The 25285-nt window shown below is 48.0% G+C and overlaps 1 protein-coding gene across 7 annotated transcripts in view; it reads right to left on the bottom strand.

Moving 5' to 3' along the window:
• Nucleotides 1-4705: 4705 nt before the first annotated feature.
• LOC307210559 (C-type lectin domain family 12 member B-like) overlaps nucleotides 4706-25285 on the bottom strand; it is a 37109-nt gene continuing 16529 nt past the window's right edge. For 4 of the 7 annotated variants that reach the window (XM_079966529.1, XM_079966532.1, XM_079966533.1 and 1 more), the window contains 7 exons: nucleotides 23921-24001; nucleotides 19855-19980; nucleotides 18750-18812; nucleotides 18399-18488; nucleotides 17351-17520; nucleotides 6668-6780; nucleotides 4706-6367 (listed from right to left, as the gene is read on the bottom strand). In XM_079966529.1, the coding sequence (XP_079822655.1) occupies nucleotides 6235-6367; nucleotides 6668-6780; nucleotides 17351-17520; nucleotides 18399-18488; nucleotides 18750-18812; nucleotides 19855-19980; nucleotides 23921-24001 (776 nt within the window). In that variant the 3' untranslated portion in view covers nucleotides 4706-6234. The remainder of the gene's footprint in view (nucleotides 6368-6667; nucleotides 6781-17350; nucleotides 17521-18398; nucleotides 18489-18749; nucleotides 18813-19854; nucleotides 19981-23920; nucleotides 24002-25285) is intronic. The other 3 variants (XM_079966531.1, XM_079966534.1, XM_079966530.1) reach the window with 2 other exon arrangements.

Raw genomic sequence — 25285 nt, 5'->3', positions numbered from 1 at the left:
TGTTATATGGTACAGTGTCATCTTCTCATTCCTATGGTACCACAAGATTCCCATTTGTCTTCCCCACCCCACCCCAAAGTCATAGAACCACTTTAGTAATAGTTCTGTTAAAAATAAAGAGCATGTTAAATGTAACGGATACTGTTCCCTTTGCTAGGCAAGGAAATTGTCTCCACCATCTGTCACTTCTGTTACGGCCAGTTGCTACAGCCCAAGTAGCTGGGAGGATCCATCACATGAGAAGTAATGTCTGCACTGTCATTACTGGCTGAATTAATTTCAGATTGATAACCCTTGTTCTTTTCCAGCTCCTTATTCTTGAATATCTCTTCAGCTGTATTTTTGTTTTACGTTTTTCTTTCTTTTCAGCCCCTTCTCTCTCATCAGCTTTGGTCTAAGTAATCTCCATATTCTGGAGACTCTTATCTGAAACTGTTTTGATGAGTATTGTTTTCTTCAATATGTTGTAGGGGTGGCATGAGAGCTCATTTCAGCCTGCCTCGCATTTTAATCCAGGGGTTTGAAAGACCCTAGTTAAAACCAGACTCAGGTTATCCGACCCCTGAGTTTTCTTTCCCAAGTGCCCCAAATCCAAATGCTTGCGGGAGGGGGGACTACCCTGTTTCTTTGCCTCCTGTCCCAATGCAGGCTAATGGGACTGCTTGGACCCATTAGTTTGCATGGGGACAACAAAACAATAACCAGTGGGGGTAATATGTAGCAGAGAGCTTTCCTAAGCCGTGTTTCTAAAAAGAAGAACTCTGTATAGTGACTGTTCAGTTAAAGCTGTAGCTGGTGAATGAAAGAAAGGAGTTCATGAGTACAAAAAGGAAGACAGAGAATAACTCAAAGGTGTGCTACAATTGATTGATTGATTGACTGACTGACTGACTGACTGACTGACTGACCTAACACAATTGAAGACTCACCCTTCTTGTTTTAGGGACTTGGTTTATTTACAGGATAAGTAAAGCTGCAATTCTGTACCCACTTACCTGGGAGTGAGCCACACTGCAGTATACATATATATCATGCCATTAGTCATATTTGCTATCTCAGAATAACTTTGGCCCTGATCCTTGGGAAGAAGGGCAACAGAAATGGAAATCAATTCCGTCCGTGACGGGATTGGGCAACCCTGGTTTGCCTTAGCTTCTTCTTTTTCCTCTCTTTATTTAACTAACTGTTGCCAATGCCATATATTCATAGGCAGATGGCAGAGAGACTGAACAGGAACTTATTTCCACAGCTTCCAGAGAACTGGCAAAGCCTTGCCTCGTGATCCCAAGAGGATGGGGAAAGGGAGGAAGGAACAGTGGGCGGCACACATTCTGCTCCTGAAGCAGCCTTAGCTGGGTGAATAGGAGGATCCCACTGAAACTCACTGAACTGGTACTGAGTGGCCAGTTGGGACCCAAAGTCAGTTGCAAGTCTCTTCTTGGTGATGCAGTCTGGATTGTACCCTGACCCTTTGTGCGAGGGAGCAGCTGGAAATTCCAGGTGGTCGTTCCAGTAGAGGACAGGTAATTGTGTCCTTTGCTATGCCATTGCTAACTCAGTTGGGAGGCAGAGTTATTAATTGCCCTCTCTCTCTGATGTGTGTGTTGAAGTAAGTAACCATTTCCTTCCCCACTCCAATTCCACTTGGCTTCCCTCTCCTCCTCTATGTGCAGCAGGGGATGGAGCGAAACAATGAGGACAGATTAGGAAAATTGTTTGTTATGCTCTTTCCCCAATACACACACCAGTTGTAGATGCTTGGGGTGAGCTCAAATGCCACCTTTAAGCAACCACTGCTGTATGTATTCGTTTTAAAAAATAGTTCACCCTCACTAAAGAGCATTATAAGGCATTGTAAAGTCAGTCAATAGCTCGTTACTGCTCATCTTGTGAGTTGGGCCATGAAGCAAACAAAGAGCCCCCAATAATCCTTTGGCCTGGTATGCAGACAGGCCTGTTTTGCTGCCTGGAACAAGGTTCTGTCTGCCAGGCAGCCCTGCTGGGTAAGCAGCAACACTGAACAAGGCTCAATGAGCACCCTTCACAAGTACCGTGAAATGGAGCTGTATTTGTCCCCTTTGTCGAGATATAAACCCATGCTCTCATTCTAAAGAAATGTGTTTGGGTCAGGCTAACCCATCCCCTGAGGAAGCAGTAGAATCTTCATCTTCTGCAGAAAGTAACGTTAGTCAGAAAGAAATGCACAGCTCCACCTGTTTTGCAAATGCCCACTGCTCAATGCACCAATTCTGCTTACTGCTCAAGGCACCAATTGGGGCAAAAAATAAAAACTGAATCTAAACCAGTCTCCTTCGGAACCTTTTTTTTTTCTTTCAGGGAAATGCACTTTGTCTAAATAAACATTACAGATATTGGTGCAAAAATTGCTTTCCATGAAGTTGTAAATAAGACCATAAGATGGGGATCCAGGCATGCTCTGTAGACTCCCATAGCCAGTGCCATGCATCACGTGCATGCCTGTGTCTTCCACCATCCCTCCCTCTTCTCTCTCTTTTCCCCTCTCTCCTCCTGTTCTCAGATTCTGATTATCCCTCTGGTTTTTCTTCCCACCCACCTCTTGAGGTAGTGCCTACTACCCCTCGCTATGCACAACTACACTGACAGTAAAATTACCCACTGTATCATTAGCACTACCACTGCTAAACATTTTATAGATTGCTAGCAGGGAGCTGGATGCTAAGCAGTACACAGAAGCAGCAGACTGTCTCTGCACAGACCTGCTCTTCCATCTACAGTAGATGCACAAGGAAAGGAAGTGGTGGGGTGAGGGGAGCCCAGGACTTTACAATGCATAGTTGTGGGAAGTAAAATGTTAGTGGAGGAGCAGGTAATTTAGGATGATGATAGGATGATGCAGAAAAGTCTTTGTATATAAAGAGGGACTGGAAGAATAACTCAAAGCAGAGCAAAGTAGCTTAATGAAGGCTGAAGGGGATAATTCCCAAGCATAGGCAGCAACTAGTAAAAGGCACATAATGATGGCAATATTGTTGCTAGGTTGCAATCCAGTCTCTTCTTTTCAATTCCCCAATGCAGGGGGAAGGACTATAGGTCAATGGCAGAGGGCATGCTTGACATACAGAAGACCTCACATCTCCACTTGAAAAGGGGTGGGGTGGCAGGGCATGTGAAATGCACACCCCACGAAGAACTGTTGCCAGTCAGAGTAGGCAATATTGTAGTAGATGGAGCCAAGATCAGGTTGCAGAGGATGGGAAATAACCTTTTCCTTAGGCCCTGGAGAGCTGCTGCCCGTTGAGAGAAGATGATACTACCAAGATGAACACTACCAAGATGGTATGAGACAGCTTCCCTATGAGGTAGGGTAAAGATGACAGGACCCGAGAAGGAACGAGCAGGATAAATTGGGGCTGCCTTGTCTTCCATTACAATGGTGAATCTAAAGATATAGACTAGATCTCTGGTTTGCAATCCTGGGTGATTTTTATCAAGAAGGGGAGTTGGCAACAGATGCGGGTGACAGATGTGCTCAATCCAACTTCCATGGCAAGTTCTGGTTTGGGTTCATATTGCTAGGGGGTTGAGCAGAATTCCCTCACTTGAAAAGAAGGCAGGCTAGATATGTCCTGAGCTGGATTTTCTTTCAGGCCTAAGTTCTGTTCAGATTCTGGCTTGGTACCCAAATGTCAGTGAGAACAGAAGCCCAGTTTGAGGGTGTGGGGTGGAGGAAAAAACCAATATTGACATTATCCAGCTGGTTCTATCATAACCATTTGGAATATCACCATAACCGAGAGTGGTTTCTGTATGTTGGCAAGCCACTACTATTTGTGGATAGCCCCCACTATTTAAGTGTAAAAACAAACAAACAAACAAAAAACAAATTAAGTAATACAGTACATGGAGTGTAAATCTTTGATTTTAAAAGACCAAAAAACCCCCAACAAAACAGCAGCTAGATGGCAGCATTACTACATCTTCTGACAGCAGTGCAGCTTCATTGTTTTCAACATGTTTCATTGTTATAAAACATTGTGCCTAAACTGCCCCAACACCCAAACATTATCCATGGACCACCTTGGGTGTGCGGCCACTATTCTAATATTTATGCTTGCAAATTAGGATTACTCTAAACTGAAGTTGTGGTAGTAATGTGGTGCTTCACCACTGTTAGCCGTACCAAGTAACAACCCTGTGCCTGCATAGTGAGGAAGAGACCAGGGCTGTGCTTCCCTTTAAACAAATTCACCTCCACTCAGTGCTACAAAGGGCAAGTGCGCAGCATCCAAAAAAAGAGGAAGGGAGGAATTCAATAGAATTTACAATCCAGGGATCAATGATACAATTGACAAACATATGCATGCCTGTCTTTCTGCCTCATTTGGGTTGTTTTTTTTTTTAATCCAACACAATTAGTTGAAACACATTCAAAAATGAGGGATTGAGGGTAGTGTTGCAGTTCCCACCATTGCACTATGTTCCACAGGATTTTAGAACAGAAATCTGAGGACAGGCTCATGTCCCTCAGTCACAGTGGTAAGCCAAAGGTGTTGTCCTCTTTGTGACCAACAGTGCAATCCTATACACTGGGGCTTACTCCTTCATGAAATTCAATGGGGCTCACTCCCAGGTGAGTAGGTACAGAGTTGCTGCCTTGAGCTCTGGATTAGATAGCACATGGTTATATTTCATTAGATCAAAAAAATTAAGAGCATTCCTTGAAACAAGTCATTGATGATTACAGTGAGAATTTTTATTCAGTGAAAAATGAAAGGTTCAGTACAAAACTGTAAAAAGTGAACTATTGAATTATGCTGTTTAGAAGAAAGTAGTTGCAGAAAAACGCACACACAAAAATAAATGAAATAAAACTGAGCAAAGCCTGATTGTGAGGCAATCATAGTATTGTATTGCAGATTTGCCATTGAGGACTATGCAAAGAGTTAAGTGGTTTGCAAAAGTAAAAACTTGCCTTTTCTCTCCTAAAAATACCAGCAGTGGCTATATCACGTGGCTGTGCAGAGGCAAGATTGATACCTGTGCTTAACTCAACAAAATGTCACAGACACTTTGCTTCTATTTGTAGTTCCTCTAACATACAGATGGGAACCCTCCATCCCATGAGTCAAGCTAGCCACCAGATCTCTGAGCTTTCTCTGGGCCGTGCCCACTTGTCTGAAGTCATATGATGTCAGGCCCAGGATAGGTAAAGCCATGGCCGCAAAGAAGCAATCAGGAGCCTTAGAATACATGATCAGATTCGCTCAGGTGCATCTGATGTCTGCCAGAATCAGCGACCCTTGCATTTGGTGCCAGATTTAAACAGTACCATGTGGAAGCCACACTTGCAAAAGAACAGTCAGGATTGCATTCCAAGCAAGGCTCCCTGTAGTTCCCTTTGCAAGTGTGGCTTGCATTTGGCATTCTTTACATTTGCTTCCAAATGCAAGCCATGCTGCTTTCAGCCTGGCTCAGATCCATGATGCCATGTGACACCAGGTGAATGACCGATTATCAACCCAGCCCACGTGTCAAATGGGGGGGGGGGGGTTGGCCGAAATGTGATCTGGCCCTCCAGCTAAAAATGGTTCCCCACCCCTGCTCTAAAAATAATATATCCTTCTTGTATGTTGCCATTTGAAATAATAGTGAACCTATAGCACCTAACACAGTACTTTCTCCTTGCCTTCTGTCTTAATACAGTGCCTAGCATTCAGGAAGTTTGAATGCTTCTGCAAGCTCATCATTCTCACACCTCCCTGCTCACTAGACAGCCTCCCTTCTCACCCCACGATTGCTTCCTCCTCATCCTGTGGCTGGGGAAAGTTAATAAGGTGCCTGAGATGTGAACAGGTTGCAAAGGTATGTTTAGTTGGTTGCAAAGGTGACTTATAGTTGGGAGAGTCAAGCTGCATTTCTGATTCCCACAGTCAGGGTGGCTGATTTCTCCCCTCCTCCCATGTTTGACAGGGATGATTGTGAGGCCTTCTGGGAACGTGGGCAGCACTGTGTGGCACAATCACTCAGATTTCACATGAGAGACAATCCTTTCACTTGTTGCGCAATAAGCAAAAGCAAGACTATGTGTCATGCATGAAAATGCTTTAGGAAGCTTAGGATCACGCAATGATAAAAAGCTATCATCTTCCATCGGTCTGCTTGGTAGCTGCAATGCATTCCAGGATGAGGAGGGGTGGGAGTAGGGGAAGGGAAGCAACACAAATTGTATACAATCCTGTCCCACCAGGTGTCTCAGCAGTTCAGTCTCCTTTTGCAAATCCATCGATAGGGAAGGGAACACATAGCAGAAGCCCATGTTCCGTTGGGATGCATGACACCACATTCCTTTTCAGCACCCGCCTGTGGCTCTCCTATATCCCAAAAACTAGAAAAGAAAGAGAGGGAGAGGGATTGTGGAATAATTGTTATCAGCATAGAACCGCCAACACCACCACAAAGCTCCCCAAGTCTGGCCAAAATATTGATATTAAAATCTAAAAGACTGGCTACATCACAAGTCTAGAATCTGGTTATTTCATTATACTGAACACTGATGTCCCTTGTCATGCCTTAAAGGTTACCTCCACCCCTTGCATTTCTTCAGCACACATGGTTTGAAGCCTATGGGAATGGGCATCATGAAACAGTCCGTTTTTAACATGTAAATACTTTAAAATGTACTCACGCTGTAGATATAAGCAAATCGCCTTCTTTCCACCTCCACTTTCCCTCCTTTTCGTTGTAAGCTGCACCCAGCCAGTATGTGCTTGCTCTGTGGATGTTATCTCTCAGGAAACCCTGGGATGAGAAATAATCTAGATTACATTTGAACTGCAATCCTAAAAAAAGTACTAGAGCAGGGGTGGTGGAGCTTCTGACCATCATCCAGGTCCAGACCTCAAGGCATCCGAATCCAGCCTACAGAGGTTTCCTCAGGCCACCCCCCTCTCCTCACTAATGAACAAGTAGAAGGCCTTTCACACAAGTTTATTAAATTTGTGAGGTCCATGCCTTTACACAAAATACCATAAAACATTATTAAAAAAATAAACAATAAAATTATAAAAATAAGCTAAAATTCATGCCATGCTGTCCCAGCAAAGGAAACTACCCAAAAAACCCCACCATTCAGGAAAGAAGATACAGCAACAGGTTAGGAGAGCAATGAGAGGGACCTCACCATTTCATCCAGGAACCATACCCTAGTTTTCATAGCCTTCACCACAAAAACCGCTACCACGTGAGAAATCCGTGGATCAGCGTCCACCAGTAAAAACTTTACTTGGTCCTCAGAGTTGACTATTGATATGGGAATAGTTTGTAACATCGCATCCCTGAAGGCTGAATAGATGGGACAATACAACATGTAATGTGTGAGATCCTCTTTGGTTCTCATATGACAAGGACATATACGCTGCTCTACTGGGATTTTTGCATATCTGCCTGACAGATAGGCCGTAGGAATGGTTTGAAAACGGGCCATGGTGAAGGCTCTCCGAAGGGTGGGATTGGTGATATTCGCCAAGTAATTGGCGCAGATTTTGACTGTTTTCAGTCGGGGAAACCAGTGGGAGGACCCTGGGTTCTGTATTTTTGTGATGTCTAACAGGGCGTCTCTCTCCAGGATCCATTCCCGAACAGTTTAAGAGTATTAAACTCCAGTAGGGTGTATCTAACCAGGATCTCAGATAGGTTTTGACGCCAAGTGGTGTTCTTTTGAAGAGATACAAAGGCTTGTTTGGCCAATAAGGTGTTTGAAGTGTTTGCAAGGTTGATGTAAAATCGTAGGAATCTTAAGTGGGCCCTGGCAGACACAGAGGGTAATCCAACCTCCACCCTCAAGAAAGCTGCTGGGGTTCCTTGAGGAAGGCCTAGAATCCTCTTGAGATAATAATTTTGCAAAATTTCAAGCCGTTCCAACAGCCTCTGGTTCCACCCCCAGAGTTCTATCCCATATAACATCTGGGGAATAACTTTCCCAACAAAAGCTCTTAATGCCGGGATCACCAATTGTCCTCCCCGGGTATGGAAGAAACTAAGCAGGACACCAATTGTTCTTCGTGTTAGGATGGTTACAGCCTTAAAGTGGGCTAACCAACTAGATGTAGCCTGGAATGTAACACCCAGATATTTAAAAAAAGGGCACTGTTCAATCACATGTTCGTCTAAAGACCATCTAAAAGTGTGGTGAGCTCTAGTGAACACCACAATTTTTGTTTTGTCATAGTTTATCTTTAGTGAGTTATGGGAACAGTAGGCTGCGATCCCCTCCAACATGCTGCGTAAGCCTCTTCGGGTGAGTGCCATTAAAGCCATGTCATCGGCATATAACAATATATTCAGACGTTTACCTTCGAGGGCTGGAGCCAATGACTTGTACTTTGCCATGTACTGGACAATATCGTTTATATAAAAGTTAAAAACAAATGGGGCTAGCAGGCATCCCTGTTTGACCCCTTTCCCCAATGGCAGTGGGTCCGTAAGAGTTCCCGATGACCCAGTTCTGATTTTAACTGTAGTATCTATGTGTAACTCTCTGAGAATTTTTAAAAGTCGTCTATCAATGTCCGTTTCATATAATTTTTTCCATAGTCTATCTCTACAGATTGAGTCAAAGGCAGATGTCAAGTCTACGAAGGCCACAAAGAGTCTGCTCTTATACGCTTTTGAATATTTAGCTACCAGGGTCTGTAGTACCATACAGTGACCTATCGTATTGTGGCCCTTTCTAAATCCTGCCTGTTCCTGGTTGAACAGGTTAGTGTGGTCCGCCCAGTCTACCAACTTGTTTAATAAGTACCGGGTATAAAGTTTGTATGCGATGTCCAGAAGGCTTACAGGGCGGTAGTTTGCTGGATCTTGAATATCTCCCTTCTTGTAGATAGGGGCTACCACACTTAGTTTCCAGTTTGCTGGAATTTTACATGTGTTGTTTATTGCCGTAAAAAGTTTGGCCAAAAAGATGGCCCACCATTGGGCATTTGATTTGAATACCTCAGGGGGGATCATATCCTCACCAGGAGCTTTGCCATTTTTTAATGTTTTAATTAGCTGTAGGCACTCTGATTCAACAAGTAGAAGGCAAAATGCCACTGAGCTCAGAGGGACACATTTCCAATGAAAGATGGTTAAGGAAAGGGCATATTTCTTGCCACTAATCTATAATATTGCAATACTTTTTTTGAATGGTACAGTGGTACCTCGAGTTACAAATGCTTCAGGTTACAAACACTTCAGGTTACAAATTCTGCTAACGTGGAAGAGTTACCTCGAGTTGAGAATTTTACCCCAGGATGAGAACGGAAATCATGTGCCAGCGGCAGCAAGAGGCCTCATTAGCGAAAGCGCGCCTCAGGTTAAGAATGGTTTTGGGTTAAGAACAGACCTCCGGACCGAATTAAGTTCGTAACTAGAGGTACCACTGTAGAGTCAAACTATGCAGGGGAAGTGTTGTACCAAAATGCCCTGTGTGTTTGGAGGCAGTGAAAGCTAAGGAAACAATTTTTGGCAATCAAATTTTTGGAGGGAGAAAATAGAATCATTTTTGAAGGGAACTAGCTTACTAGGAAATCTGCTGTGGGCCCCCCCCCAAGCTTTCTTAATAGTACCCAGGGAACACCATACTAATGGCAAATACCTCACAAGGAATGGTGCTCCACCTGAACAATACGAATGGGCAAGAAATTGGGTTCAGTTTGCATTGTAATGTGAGCATACTTAATTTGCACTTCTTGAAACAGAAGGTGAACCGAAACATAGCTATATTTCAGAATTCATACTTCTCTGAATTTTGTGTTGAAGTTCTCCAACGAAATATTGTATATAAAAATGCATCCTATTTGTGCATAAAATGCATATGTTAATTAAAATGACCATATAAAATTGCATTGTATTAGAAAAAAATGTTTGCCGAAATGTGTACATTATGGAAGATTGCACCCAAAAATCTGTAGTTCTGATAAATTTTCATGGGGAGGCCTGGCTGGGCCTCGGGAGGCTCCGCGGCCTAAGCGGGCCTTGGGCGGCCCCGGAGCCTCCCCTGGGCGGCGGGGGCCTTTCTGCTGCCCTCGCGATTGCCGGGGGGGCGCAGGCCGTGCCGTGTGGCCTCCCCCCGGCTCCAGAGGCCTAGCTAGGCCTCAGAGAGGCCTGGCTGGGCCTCGGGAGGCTCCGCGGCCTAAGCAGGCCTTGGGCGGCCCCGGAGCCTCCCCTGGGCGGTGGGGGCCTTCCTGCCGCCCCCGCGATTGCCGGGGGGGGGCACAGGCCGCGCCGTGTGGCCTCCCCCCGGCTCCAGAGGCCTAGCTAGGCCTCAGAGAGGCCTGGCTGGGCCTCGGGAGGCTCCGCGGCCTAAGCAGGCCTTGGGCGGCCCCGGAGCCTCCCCTGGGCGGTGGGGGCCTTCCTGCCGCCCCCGCGATTGCCGGGGGGGGGCACAGGCCGCGCCGTGTGGCCTCCCCCCGGCTCCAGAGGCCTAGGTAGGCCTCAGAGAGGCCTGGCTGGGCCTCGGGAGGCTCCGCGGCCTAAGCGGGCCTTGGGCGGCCCCGGAGCCTCCCCTGGGCGGTGGGGGCCTTTCTGCTGCCCTCGCGATTGCCGGGGGGGCGCAGGCCGTGCCGTGTGGCCTCCCCCCGGCTCCAGAGGCCTAGCTAGGCCTCAGAGAGGCCTGGCTGGGCCTCGGGAGGCTCCGCGGCCTAAGCAGGCCTTGGGCGGCCCCGGAGCCTCCCCTGGGCGGCGGGGGCCTTTCTGCCGCCCTCGCGATTGCCGGGGGGGGCGCAGGCCGTGCCGTGTGGCCTCCCCCCGGCTCCAGAGGCCTAGCTAGGCCTCAGAGAGGCCTGGCTGGGCCTCGGGAGGCTCCGAGGCCTAATCTGGCCTTGGCCGGCCCCGGAGCCTCCCCTGGGCGGCGGGGGCCTTCCTGTTGCCCCCGCGATCCTGCCTCCCCCGGCTGCAGAGGCCGCTGGCAACTCTGAACCTCCCCTGGGCAGCAGGGGGGATCTCTGCAGCCGGCGGGTATACCCCCCCCTGAGTCGGCCCCGGGGGACAGTGTGGGCCCCTGCTTGCCCCACCCCCCCTCAAACTGTGTGGCGGGGGGGTGGAGCCACATCACGGGGCCCTGCCAACCCACTGTAGGACTGGTCTCTGTTGGGGGCGTGCAGGGCCTGCTTGGGGGTGGCCCCATGTCTGCAGCCATTTCAATGGTGACCGCATGGCGGCAGCCATCCTGGATCTGGCCGCATGGCAGCGGTCATGCCTCGGTGGTCCTCAGGCACACCTATAGCCTCATTAGGTACGTATTGGTTTTACATATCACCACCATGACTTGCCAGCAGGTGCAGCGGACAGCAGGCATCGCGCTCATTATCGTCGAGGGGAGACCGCCAATGGACCTCAACTGAAATCTGTGCAGTGATTTTCTAAACTATTGCTTGTTATCTTGCAGCCTTCAGTAGCGATTCCTGCTGTGACTCAGTTCTTGCCTTATCTCCTCCCCTCCCATTATCTGTACCATTACCTTTATCACTAGTGTGTTTTTGCAAATTGATAGCGGGCATTTCCTACCAATCATTGCCCCCCCCCCCTTGTTTTCCGGATTCCCTAGCATACCCCACTCTATCAGCCCCACACCATGCCGCCAAAGCGTCAGGCTGCCTCTCCTCCCCGCACCAGAAGGGGCATTGTAAGGGGCGCGCCCACCAAGCCTGCCCAGAGACAGGCGACTGGACAGCGGGAGGCGCGTCCAACCAGGAAGGAGCAGGCCAAGCCCAGGAAGACCGCGCCCAAGAGGGCAGCGGCACCTAGAGGGTCTTCTGGGTCCATAAGCCCACTAGCCTTGGCAAGCCACGCCCGTCTTGAGCGGCGGGATTCGCGCAGAGGGCACTCTGTGTCACCTCACAGCCGCAGGCGAGGGCGCAGTAGCAGCTCCGCTGACCGCCGTGCTCAGGAAGCGGGATCACGCTCATCATCCGCATCCACCAGGCGCAGAGGTAGGTCCCCCCGTTCCAGCTCCTCTGACAGGTACAAGAGTGACAAGAGCCCTGAGTCGCGCAGATCGCGTCATCGCGGGAGGAAGCACCACAAATCCAGGAGGAGGGGCCACAAGTCCAAGAGGGACTCTCCTGGATCATCTAGTACCTTAGGTAGATCCAGCTCCACTGATAGTGAACGGGGGGGGGGAGCATCAAAGGCTATTGGGTTACAGGCCCCCACGCCCCAGGGCTGCCGCACCGGAGGCACAGGCGTGAACATGGTGCTATCACGCCATGCGGGGAGGAGGGCACTGACTCCAGAGGTAGAATTAGGAAATCCAACCACAAAAGAACCGAGCAGCCCCCAGGCATTCGCCTGCGTGAGAAGTTGCGGGAACGCATCCTTAATGGGGAGTTCGTGGATTTGTTTGATCTGCTATCCCCTGCCGCTTCGACAGCCCTAAAATCTAAATCCGCCAAGCAGAAGGGGGGGAGGGGGAAAAAAAAAAAAAAGTGAGTGTTGAGCGTACCTTTCGTAATTGGCTCACTGCATATACCACTTATATGGGTATTATAGTCACTAGTTACTCTGACAGGGGTTGGCACCTGACCAACTACCTACTCATCATCCTAAAGGCTGAAGCCATGTCTGGGGGGGGGAGGCGGCACTCGCCTATGACCAGGCATTCAGGGAGCGGGCGGCAGAGGACGACACAGTTAGATGGGATATCAAAGATGATGACGTGTGGTCTGAGTTGGTTTCCCCGTTCTTCAAGAAAGGGCCCAACAATGTGAAACAGTCCAAATATCAATCCAAGGCCCCCTAGAGATCTTGCTGGGAGATCTTGCGAGCGCTGTAGTGGATCTCACCCCACCATCAAATGTATTCGGGGGAAGAAGCTTTTTCGAGGCTCCCGTGGATCAGGCACAGGCACATCTCATGACAAAAGAGAGGCCGGAGCCTCTACAGGCTCCTCTGGCGCTCAGCAAAGCAAAAACAATGCCCGCAAATAGTGTTCTCCTTTCCCTAGCCCCCTCACCCATATCTCTATCAGCAATGCTGCTTTTGTTACACCAGTACCCTAATAAAGAGGCAGCAAAATACATTGAGGAGGGCTTTAAGGAAGGCTTCCGCATCCCAGTGGTAGGCACCCCCTCATGCACCAATCCCCCCAACCAAAAGTCTGTCCGAGATATGCTACACATTGCCGAGAAGAAGATTAGCAAAGAACGCTTGCTGGGGCGAGTGGCAGGTCCCTTCACAGAACCTCCATTTCCAAACTTCATAGTGTCTCCACTAGGTATTGTACCTAAGAAGGCCCCAGGCGAGTTTCGATTAATACATAACCTTTCTTACCCAAGGGGTGGGTCAGTAAATGATGCCATTCCACAAGAACAAGGCTCAGTCAAAAATGCATCTCTTGATCAGGCAATCAGGCTGGTTAGGGAGTGTGGCCCGGGCGCGCTCATGGCAAAATGTGACATCGAATCAGCCTTCCGTCTGTTACCAGTCCACCCCGGGGACTTCTGGTTGCATTTGTGGTATGGGCCATGAAACGCAGGTCAGGGTCCCACCGCATTTCCCATTACGTCCAGCCAGCGGGCTCAGACGCCTGCGCTAGGGCGCTGGCATGCTTCATTCAGCTGGCAGCTGAATTGGGCATCCCATTGGCAGCGGACAAGACCGAAGGTCCAACCACCGTCATCTCATATCTGGGTATTGAACTGGATTCTGTGAGCCAAACCTCTCACCTGCCCCTGGCCAATCTTGCCTGCTGCCTAAGGAACAGCTACAGGTGCACTCTGACGCCTCTGGTCGCTTTGGCTTCGGCGCTTACTTCAGGGGTCACTGGTGCGCGCAGCCTTGGCCGACATCTTGGCATGAGGAGGGCATTACATGTGACTTAACTTTCCTTGAGTTTTCCCAATCCTAGTGGCTCTCCGTGTTTGGGGGCACCTCCTCAAGGACACCAGGGTGTGCTTCCGGCCGGACAACCAGGCGGTGGTAAGAATCATTGCGAAGCAATCCGCAAAATCCAATAGGGTAATTCGCGCGCTCCGTCTCTTCGTGCTGGAATGTCTGAAAGGTAACATTTCCTTTTCTGCGCGGTTCATCCCGGGCCTCAATAGCGACATTGCAGATGCCCTGTCTCGCTTTCAGAGGGAGCGCTTTCGCGACCTAGCACCCGAGGCCGATCAACTCCCAGAAGCCTTTCTGGAGGACCTCTGGGAAATTGGACGGGAGAAGTGACAGCAGGAGTTCTGAGCGCCCTTGCACCATCAACGCTGCGGTCCTACACCAGAGCATGGTCCCAATTCGAGGGGTTCAGAGATAAGTTTGGCTTACGTCGCAGGCGTACAGCTAAGGAGTCTGATGTTCTAAAATATTTGGTTCACCTAAAGCGTAGGGGCATGGCCCTTAAAATCATCAGCCTGCACAAGGCCGCTATCTCCTACTTAAGCAACTGTTTTGGCTCCCAGACCCCTGTAACACTTTCCACGTAAGGAAGCTTATTGCAGGGTGGCGTCACTCCCACCTGCCCATTCCAGATAAGAGGAGGCCAGTAACCATAGAGATCCTCCGGCTGATCTGGGATGCGCTCCCCAGTATTTGCTGGTCCAACTATGAGGTCAGGCTCTTCAGGGCAGCCTTCTCCCTATCCTTCTTTGGTGCGCTCCGTATCGGGGAGTGCATAGGGGGCACATTGTCACCTCATCGCAGGGGCTTGTCTGTGGCTGATATCAACCTTGACAGGCGCATGATACAAGTCAAAATCCAAGCCTCCAAAAACCGATCAACTAGGTAGGGGTTCCACGCTAAGTCTAGCCTCCTCCCCACACACTGGACCATGCCCTGTCGCGGACACACGCAAATTCCTGAAGGTACATCCTCCGGGGCCAGCCCCCCTCCTCATTCATGCATCAGGCCGCCCCATGACCCGTTGCCAATTTGTCTCAATATTGCGTAAGGCCATCCATGCTTGTGGAGGCGACCCGGCACAATTTTCCGGGCATTCCTTTCGTATCGGTGCAGCAACCTCGGCAGCTGCGAGCGGCCTCCCGGCGGAACACATAAAAACAATGGGGCGGTGGCGTTCAGCTGCCTTCAAAGGCTATATTCGAAACAACCAGCAGACACTGACAGATACCATATAATCCTTTCTTTCAGGCTCAACCCCCAAACATGTGTGGATCTTTGGCCACAGCATAGTGCATTCGGTGGCCATCCATGCCACTACTGGTCCAGGCGGAGAACATCTGGGTCTGCAGCCAAAGATCTCCATTTCCTGGTTCGGCCAACGTGGAATGCGATGGGATGCCCTGCTCCCTTGGTTGCGTCACGAACTTGCGTTCCGCCATCCGCCAAACGCGGTTGTGCTCCACCTTGGCGAAAATGACTTGGTCGTGCAAACGTGGAATGCGATGGGATGCCCTGCTCCCTTGGTTGCGTCACGAACTTGCGTTCCGCCATCCGCCAAACGCGGTCGTGCTCCACCTTGGCGAAAATGACGTGGTCGTGCAAACGTGGAATGCGATGGGATGCCCTGCTCCCTTGGTTGCGTCACGAACTTGCGTTCCGCCATCCGCCAAACGCGGTTGTGCTCCACCTTGGCGAAAATGACGTGGTCGTGCAAACGTGGAATGCGATGGGATACCCTGCTCCCTTGGTTGCGTCACGAACTTGCGTTCCGCCATCCGCCAAACGCGGTTGTGCTCCACCTTGGCGAAAATGACTTGGTCGCGCAAAAAAGCATAATTCTGATCAAAACAGCGATCGCGGACCTGGAAAGCGTACATGCCGCTCACCCCAACATCATGATTTTCTGGTCTGAAGGAGCTACAGGCCGCTCACCCCAACATCATGATTTTCTGGTCTGAAGGAGCTATGGTGGGCACCTATCAGACCGTGGTAACGAGCGTTGGCTGAGCGACATCAGGCATGGCCTGATTGACTGGTTGGAGGATGGCAAAGGGGATTTTCAGATGTAGGTAGTCTTGGCGGCGAGACCGCAATCTTTGCGGTCTCGGGTGGCGGTATCAGGCCTTGGGCGGAATCCTTTAGTCCATCTTCCTCTTTGCGGCGGCGATACCAGGGTTCCCCGTTAAAGGGGTTTTTGAAGGGAGGCTTTGGCCGTACGCCGAAAGGTCGTCATTGCTCTCCCCTGCGGCGGCGTAACGGGGGCGGCTATCTCTGCTTGAACATATGTTCTCCAGAGCCGGCCCATCCCCCACACACACACTGGATAACCCTGATGCTCCCTAGGTCCCCGGCTGGGGACTAGGGAGGGAGAACGCCCAATGCCTGAGCCAAGGTCTACCCACATTTGAAATTTAATAAAGTTGTGGCCAATTTAATCCCATAGCACGTTGTCTAGAGTCGTTATTCCACATGACGGGGGGGACCACTCGGGATCTGGGGACTCCGCCTGTCCACGCAATGACCGCTCCCCACTTAAAACGGGGGGCGCCCTTTGCGGGGACGCGTGCAGCCCTGGATCTGGAGTGGCCCCATCAGCATAGGCTTTGCCTTCCCTCAGGTGGGATACCTGGAGGTCCCCGCCTACCCCAGTGAGTTGTCCAATCCCACCTGGGGGAAGCGTTGCCAGGGAAACCAGGCCAGGTAGGGGGAGGGATTACCTGCCCACACAATAGAGGGTGGATCTTAATTGTTAATCCTCACTTGGCTCCAGAGCTTCTCCCACCCTACCCACCCTCAGTTAATGCCTTCTTTTGCAGGTTATCTTTTCTTCATAGGTTTTGCAGGTTAACCTTTCTCCACAGGTATGCGGGCGCTGCTACGATAAGATCGCTGTTAAAGGGCCGGAAAGGAATTTCCCTGCATTGGCAGGTTTCGCCTTTCCCGTAGCAAAACGTCACAACTTTGGCGGTATCAGGCCTTGGGCGGAATCCTTTAGTCCATCTTCCTCTTTGCGGCGGCGATACCAGGGTTCCCCGTTAAAGGGGTTTTTGAAGGGAGGCTTTGGCCGTACGCCGAAAGGTCGTCATTGCTCTCCCCTGCGGCGGCGTAACGGGGGCGGCTATCTCTGCTTGAACATATGTTCTCCAGAGCCGGCCCATCCCCCACACACACACTGGATAACCCTGATGCTCCCTAGGTCCCCGGCTGGGGACTAGGGAGGGAGAACGCCCAATGCCTGAGCCAAGGTCTACCCACATTTGAAATTTAATAAAGTTGTGGCCAATTTAATCCCATAGCACGTTGTCTAGAGTCGTTATTCCACATGACGGGGGGGACCACTCGGGATCTGGGGACTCCGCCTGTCCACGCAAATCACAAACTGATGCGAAAATGTGGAGAATTAAACTTAAAGACTGGAAAAAATGAGAAACTGTCAGGAACAAAAATGGGCATGTCTGTCCATTCTGAATCATGATGATGTAGGAAGACTAACCTGTTCATCATCAGACCAAATGCTGACCAAAGAAGCCCTATTATAAATGCACTGCCACAGAGCATCGGTCCAGTTTTTTGCCTCTTCTGAAATGTAATAGCAGTTCTTCTCTTTAGCCTTCCAGTCCTTGGGGCACGGATGAGAGTAATTTCTGCTGCTACAGATGAATTCTACAAAGTAAATGTAGTGCAACACTCTATTAACACTGTACCCTACTTGGGGACTTCAGAATATACAGCAGCAATTAAGCGTGTTGATGGGCTGCCATGTCCCAAAGTCATGCGGAGAAGAGTTGCACCCAGGCTGGGCCTTCAGGGCTGTGGCGACACCTCCTTCTCGCAGCCGGTGAAGGGATGCCTGCACCTGGGTAGCACTCCCACCAGCTGGAACCTGAACTTTCCCCAGCCCACACCAGTCCTTCCCCAGCAGGGAGGAGAGCCACCCGCTCACCTGAGACCTGCCAGTGTGTGGCCAAAGAGAGATGGCTGGGGAAAGGCTACACTTGGCGCTTTAGCCTGTTCTCCATTGCCCTCCTCCTAGGCCTGCTGCAGCTGTGGCTTTGGTGGTGCTGGGATGCTGCCAAACCTGCCAAGGAGTGCCAGTCCCTGCTCCCACTGGGAGCTCGCTGAGCTGAGAGGGGAATGCAGTGACTGGCAGGGGACCTCCATGATGAGAAGCTGCAGCAGGGGCACAGCCAAGTCCACCTGTGGCCCACATGATGCCCACAATTAGGTTAGGGGGCACCAACTTTGACTTGCCCTGGGAGCTGCCAACACATATTGTGCCACTGCCTCCCCCTATTCTGGATTAGGCAGAGGAAGCCCAGTATGGATTGCCTGGTGGATTGCAACTGCTCAGATCATAATGTGGGCAGAACTGGATTTCTCCTCCCCTTTTGCTACTACACGGTTCAATAGGAATTCTCCCTTCTCTCCTACCTTCCTAGTGATGGCACTGCCTGGGACTTCTCCTATGTTTTTAGACCCCCAGGATGACCAAACCAGAAGGAAAATAATCAAGATAAATAATGTTTCCAAGGATGTCTCACCTGTGACATCCTGCAGTTCACTTAAGTTGTTGCTTATGGTTCTTTCCATAATCTTTTGTGCCGCCTGCACATCATCCAGGTCCTTCTTCACTGAAAGACAAATCAAAATGTCCACCCAAAAAAGCAGTGTGTTAGGGTGCCATTCCTGCTTTGCTATTGATCTAGTAGTGCATTAAGAGTTCAGACTATCAGTGGTGATGCCACAAGTACCTACTATCATCAGCTGCCAGTGAGTGGCAACTGTAGTCCAGCACGACTGGGGCCTGTGCTGGGGGCCATTACCCTGCCCTGCACAGCCGTTGTGGGACATCTTATCCTCCACCTTACATATTAAAGAGCCACACTACCTACCTCTCAGCAGCATCTCTGACTGGTTCAAGTGCAGAGCTTGTATCTCCTCTGATAGTCCAGAGTCTGAAGAAAGAAAATTAGATTTTTTTTGTAGTTTTTCTACTTTTTGCTGTGCTGTCAAAATAAACCTTGTTTTGAACCATGTTCTTTCATATAATCTGATGGCCTTCATCCATATGCTGAATATGCTTCATTTGGGCCAAGGGATTTGTTCTTTAGACCTTTCCAGTGGCAGTAGCAGCGGATTCAGGCAAAGGCAGCATATGCTAGGTCACTGGGATGCATTTATCACTGGCTCCTTCCAGTTCAGGGTGGCTTGGAAGGGAGAGTGCATTGGAGAGCAGTAATCTGATACCTGGATTTGAGAACTGTTCTGGTTACTCAACAGATGGCTGTATTTTAATGTGCATTTATTGCAATGTGTTTTTATTAGTATCACATTTCCTTAAGTGGGTTGCCTTTGAGAGCTATAAACCACTTCGGTATAGATATGGTATTCGGAATATAAATGTTGCTAAATAGTATCAGATTTTATTCATTAAAAAACATAAGCATTTTTCAAAAATCTGATTTTTAAAAAAGTTTTTTAGAAATAGCTTTCAAAGCTGAGCCCACTCACAAGTGGGAGCCAGGTGAGAGGAACAGTACTAGGAACAAAGCCAAAGGGAGAAAGGTTAGAAAAGACTATTATAACTCATGCAGTCCCAGGAACCAATTATAGCCATGATAGAATCATAGAATTGTAGAGTTGGAAGGCACCCCCTGCAATGCAGGAATCTCTGTCCAAAGTGGGACTTGAACCCATAACCCTGGGATTAAGAATCTCATGCTCTACTGGCTGAGCTATGCCTCATGGATAGTTTTCCATATAGGGCAGTATGCCTGGATTCGTGGTACCCCATTGCTAACCCCTGCAGTTTCTGACAATTCCAATTTTCCATTTTCACCAGAGATGGGGAATCAATCTACAGTCCTCCAGATATTGCTGGACTCCACCATCCCTGACCATTGGTCATGCTAGCTGGGGCTGATGGGAGTTGGGATTCAACACAATCCGCATTCCTGATTTATACAGACTTCCTTTCATCCGAAGTGGATCACTTACACTTCACCAGGACCAAGACGAGTAGCGCTGACAACATCACATAGCAGATGGCTACCAAGACATAAAGGATGAAAACATGAATTCTTCTGCTGTCTTTCCTTTGCGGAGACTCAGCATTGGCAGGAGCTGTAGAAGTGAAGATTAGCGGAAGCGTTTGATTTGCAACATTTAAAAAATAAATAAACAGAAGGAACAAATGGTGACCTCCCCTTTTCAAATGAATAACAAAGGGGGTCCAAGTCATGTAACATGTGTGCGTGAGATAGTGAGTGTGCAGGTGTTTGTGCACAGTCACAGCAAGGTTGCCAAATTCTATTCTGAGTTCCAGGGGGAGACAAGCTCTCTCTGTGCATAGGCTGGGCCACTTCAACTGAAAAAGGAACCACATAAATTGGGAAACAACATAAATGAGTCTGAACAATGCTCCTTTATTTAAATTTGAATTTTATTTTTACCTGTTATGTAAGAAAAGGCTCAAAATATTAGATCTTTTCATGTTGAAAAAGTAATGCTGAAGGTGAGGGTAAATCGGTACTAAACCATCTAAAACATTTTGCTTTATGCTTGGTTAATGCTGCTGTTGAGGACAGTTGGACCAATCTGAAAGGAATGTACATACATTTTATACAACCAAGGCAAATGAATATTAGAGGAACTGTATTTGTCATTGTAAGCTCCAAGAGTCAAAAGATGCTATCTAGAAATACTATGTCTGGCCAATGTGATTAGCCTCCTGAACAACTTGACTGGCTATATATATATATATATATATATATATTACTTTTTATTGATTTTTTAACATAAATATACAGTTTTAATCCAAATTTTCACAAATTCAATACTTTTGGACTTCCTTCAACTTCTCTGACAATCATCCATATTTAACTCTTGCTTACTCATTTCTTCTGTTCTCTATTGCCATTAGTCCCCCCTCCAATCATCCATTTTTCATTTAACAATATACCTCAATTTTTACAGTGCTTCTTTAAACCCCACTAGCGTTGTTTGTACTTCACATGTGTTTTTCAGATATTCCACAAATTTCCCCCAGTCCTTGATGAACTTTTGGTCTCGAAGAGTTAGATAACTTGACTGGCTATAACCTGGTATTGCATAGTAACCATAAGCCCTACGGCTGATTATGGTACACAGTGTTCTCTGATTTCTGCAACTTCTCCTCCACCCCGCAATTCCATGTAGCAAATCCAAATCACTTGTTGGGAGAGGGTTGCCACCTACTGGGAGAGTTATGTGTATGAGTCCCAATCCATTAGAAAACTGAAGTACGTAATAGTCTCAGAAAAATAAGGGGTATGAGAAAGAACATGTAGACTGTAAAAGGAGATGGATGGGAATCAGAAGTAGAGGAAACAAGAGTTTGGTGGGAGGAAGTGGGGAATTTTATAAGTCATATAGAAATAATTTAGAGCCCACAAAGAAGTAATTGCTCCCCAACAATCAAATCTAAGAAAGGTAATCATCCTGAAACTGGGTGGGAGGATCCTGAATCTTTTCCTTCCTATTATGATCATGGGGATCTAAGTGATCTTGCGAAGGGGAAGGTCTGTGCTGTGTGGAACTTACACCATCTATCTCATCCAATACTCTCTACTCCGACTGACAGCAGCTCTCCAGAGTCCCAACCAGGCAGTGGTTCTAACTGGACATATCAGGAAATGGTAACTGGAGGTACCAGAGACTGAAACTGGGGGCCTTCCACGTACAAAATATGAGTTCTTCTACTGAGCTGAAGCCTCAACCCCATGACAGTGTAAAATTATACAATGCTATAAAGATTATTGCTCTTTATACCACCGTAAATGAGACAGAATTATGGTCTGGTTTTGTGTGGGTTTGTCTGGTGACTCAGGGAGTTTCCTTCTTGCTCTCTGTGAACCTAATTGCAGATTTAATAGAGTTATGTAAACAATGAAACACCTGTGAGACTTTACACTGTATAAATATTGGAAGAAGTGATGTTGGATATCCAAAGCAGCTGCTTAAGAATATGCTCATATTTTAACGTTAAGTAGCTAAATTAATGAGATCGGATTTATGCCGTAGATCAGCAAAGATGAGATACTACAATAATATCAAAATTCCCAATTCTGTGTCCACTGACGCTAAAGGAAAATGGAGGCGATGCCTTTGAATACCGGTTGCTGAGGACCATGAACAGGAGAGAGATGTTGCACTCGTTACCTGCTTGTGACCTTCCCAGAGCCAGCTGCTTAGCCATTGTGGGAGTCAGGATGCTAAACTAAAGAGATATTTAGTCTGATCCGCTAGGACTCTTCTTACGTTTTTGTGAAACAGCTTTTCCCAGTCACAAACTAAACATAAGCAGGCTTGTGAGGAAATGAATGTGGGGGTTTTAAAAAAATATTATTATTTGCATTTTATTGTTAATCTATTGGCAGTCCCTATTAACCCCTTCCCTCCTTCCCATTTCTCTCTTACGTGTGTGTGTGTGTGCACGCGCGTGTAGAGGGGGGTAGAGGACTGAAAGGGAAAGGGAAAGGAAAGCCAAAGCAAAAATGTATATATCTATGGATAAAAAGCATGTGTCACACAGTACACTTCTGATTCGCAGGTGGAACACAATCAGGGTAGTCCAAGTTGCATCTAGATCATCTGATAACCCAATCCCCACACTTCCATTTTTTCCCCCAGATTCCAGCACCTCATATATTATTTGGGAGCTGCTTCCAGCCTCTTTCTCCTCTGTGGCCATGCTCAGCTCCATGCTTGGCCTCCTCAGGAGGTATTTGGACTTGTTAGGACCCCCCCCCCAAAAAAAATTGGGGCCTCTGACCAGTTATGTGGTTTGCTGCTGCAGCAGCTGGAAATACTGTTTAAACATTTTACTAAATGTAGACATTTCCAGCTACTGCAGCGGCAGTGTTCTCCTGCCCATCTATCCCAGAATACATCACTCTGAGGAGGGAGTCCCTTGGCCCTTCCTAAGTGAGGCAGGGACGATGTGATGTGGTGGCCAAGAGACCTCCAGTGATGCTCTCACAAAGCAAAAATAAGCGGAGAGGAGGAATGGGGCTTGTGGTGCAATCTCTTGCATCGGTTCTGCTAATCTGTGGCCCTCCAGATGTTGTTGGATTCCAGTTCCCATTATCCCTGACCATTGACCATGTTGGCTGGGGCTCATGAGAGTTGGAGTCCAACAACACTGTGGGGGAGGTGGGCAAAGATTTGCCACCCCTGTCCCAGAGGAGTTTTACTGCCTGTTCATTATTGTGCTCCAAGAATTATGTTACTGCAGCCTCCAACCATAAGATATAGACCACCTTCCTACATGGTGTGGAGCTAACTTTCCAATGTGAGGCACAACCAGGGTGTTGAGGATGGGTGTGTTAAATGTGAGCTATGATTTGAGATTAATATGGGATCTACCATGCATTTGGTTACACAAAAGCTAACCAACACAGATGTAAGGGAAAAAAGCCTTGCCTTGACCCAGTTGTATATACATAAAATCTTGGACCACAGTTTAGCTGAGTCATCAGACATTCTAGGGCTGTGGAAACACATGGTGCCTCCTTTGCTTGGGAAGTCCCCTCTTTGTATATGATCTTGCTCAATAAAATTAAGGGTTTAATTGAAGTCTTCCCCATAAATGATAGTGGTGTTCTGTAATTGTGCGACCTTTGCATGAATGGTGTCAAGCCCAAGGGACCCTCGTATAACCATTAATTAAGAGATAATTATTCTCATCCATGTAGATATTGGGACCTCCATGAGGGGTCTCTGATTCACATCTGTGAGTTACTTCTGGCAAGAGGATTGCTACTGCCCTAGATTTGGCGGAGCCCCCTGTGCCCAGTGCTCACTCCAACCAGTCTTTTCACAACCAATCCATCTCAGGAGCTTGGAGGTGGGTCTCCTGAAGAACAGCTATGTCAGCTCTTTCCCAAGGTACCTGCTGATACTTGCAAGTTTCCCCTAAGGCTAAGCCCTTTATCTTAAAAGAAATTATATTTGGCCCAGCGGTAAGATAGGATGGCTACAGGTTGAGTGCACACATCATCTAGATGCCATTTGGAATACATACCACAATTTGAATTGCTTGTCGCTTCATCATAAGGAAGGGCATTGATACTTGAATAGCTTGGGCTGTATCCAGGATCAACGACTATACAGTACAAATTCAGGAGTTTGGGATTAGAAACAGAGAGCACGCCACAGACATACAAAGTCGATAAAACTGCTAATGTGCATGAAAAATGCAGAATCACTCCCTTTTTCCTCACTCCACCATGATGAAATCCACCAACTATTCAGCAAGTTAGTAGAGGGACATAGCCATGCATTCCTCTCTTGTGAAATGTGTAAGTTTCAAGCTGAATAGTCAACAATTTTTAAAGTGAGTCAGTAAGAGCTTGCGGTTAATTTAACGCATTGACCACATTCTAATTTGGACCCTAAGAAGTTTCACTAAAGTTTCAAACTGTGTGAGCAGGTGGAGCTCCCTCTACATACCATATTGGGCATAGCTCAGTTCTTGAAGGCAGCCCAGTGGGGGAGAGCTGGTGAAGTTTAAGGGTACTGCTGCACTATAAGAAGAGGGCATCAGTTTAATGGGGCAGCCTTTGTCCCATTTGTCCAGGAGCTCATGTTTCACACTAGCTGCTTGACAAACAGCAGCTTCTGCTGAGTGAAATAAGCTACATTTAGAATTTAGACTCCAGACACATTTAGAATTGACTATAGTCTATTCAGAGGGACGCGGGTGGTGCTGTGGGTTAAAGCCTCAGCGCCTAGGACTTGCCGATCGAAAGGTAGGCGGTTCGAATCCCTGCGGCGGGGTGCACTCCCGCTGCTTGGTCCCAGCGCCTGCCAACCTAGCAGTTGAAAGCACCCTCGGGTGCAAGTAGATAAATAGGGACCGCTTACTAGCAGGAAGGTAAACGGCGTTCCGTGTGCTGCGCTGGCTCGCCAGATGCAGCTTGTCACGCTGGCCACGTGACCCGGAAGTGTCTGCGGACAGCGCTGGCTCCCAGCCTTTAGAGTGAGATGAGCGCACAACCCTAGAGTCTGTCAAGACTGGCCCGTACGGGCAGGGGTACCTTTACCTTTTTATAGTCTATTCAAGTGTCTGGTTCCTCTCCTCCTGCCATTATAATTGTGTGTGAGGGAACAGAGATCTTTAATATAGAAGACAGAAATGAGGAGAAAAAGAATAGCTAAACTTAGAGACTCTTCCTTCGGGGGGGGGGGTGAAGCAGCATGACACAATGGTTGCACAATTAGACAAAGGCTCTGAATAACTGTTTTGATTTTGTTTGCTTAAAATCGTCCAGGATTTGTAAAAGGAAAGGCTGAGAGAAAGAACAGAAGTACTTCTTCAGACAATGCTGAATAAATGTATGGAATTCACTGCCACAAGAAGTAAGGATTTGTGGCTCATTTGTGTTCT

This window comes from Podarcis cretensis (genome assembly GCF_951804945.1).
Source record: "Podarcis cretensis genome assembly, chromosome: 2".
Taxonomy (NCBI): Eukaryota; Metazoa; Chordata; class Lepidosauria; order Squamata; family Lacertidae; genus Podarcis; species Podarcis cretensis.
This window is presented reverse-complemented; position numbering and strand designations above follow the sequence as displayed.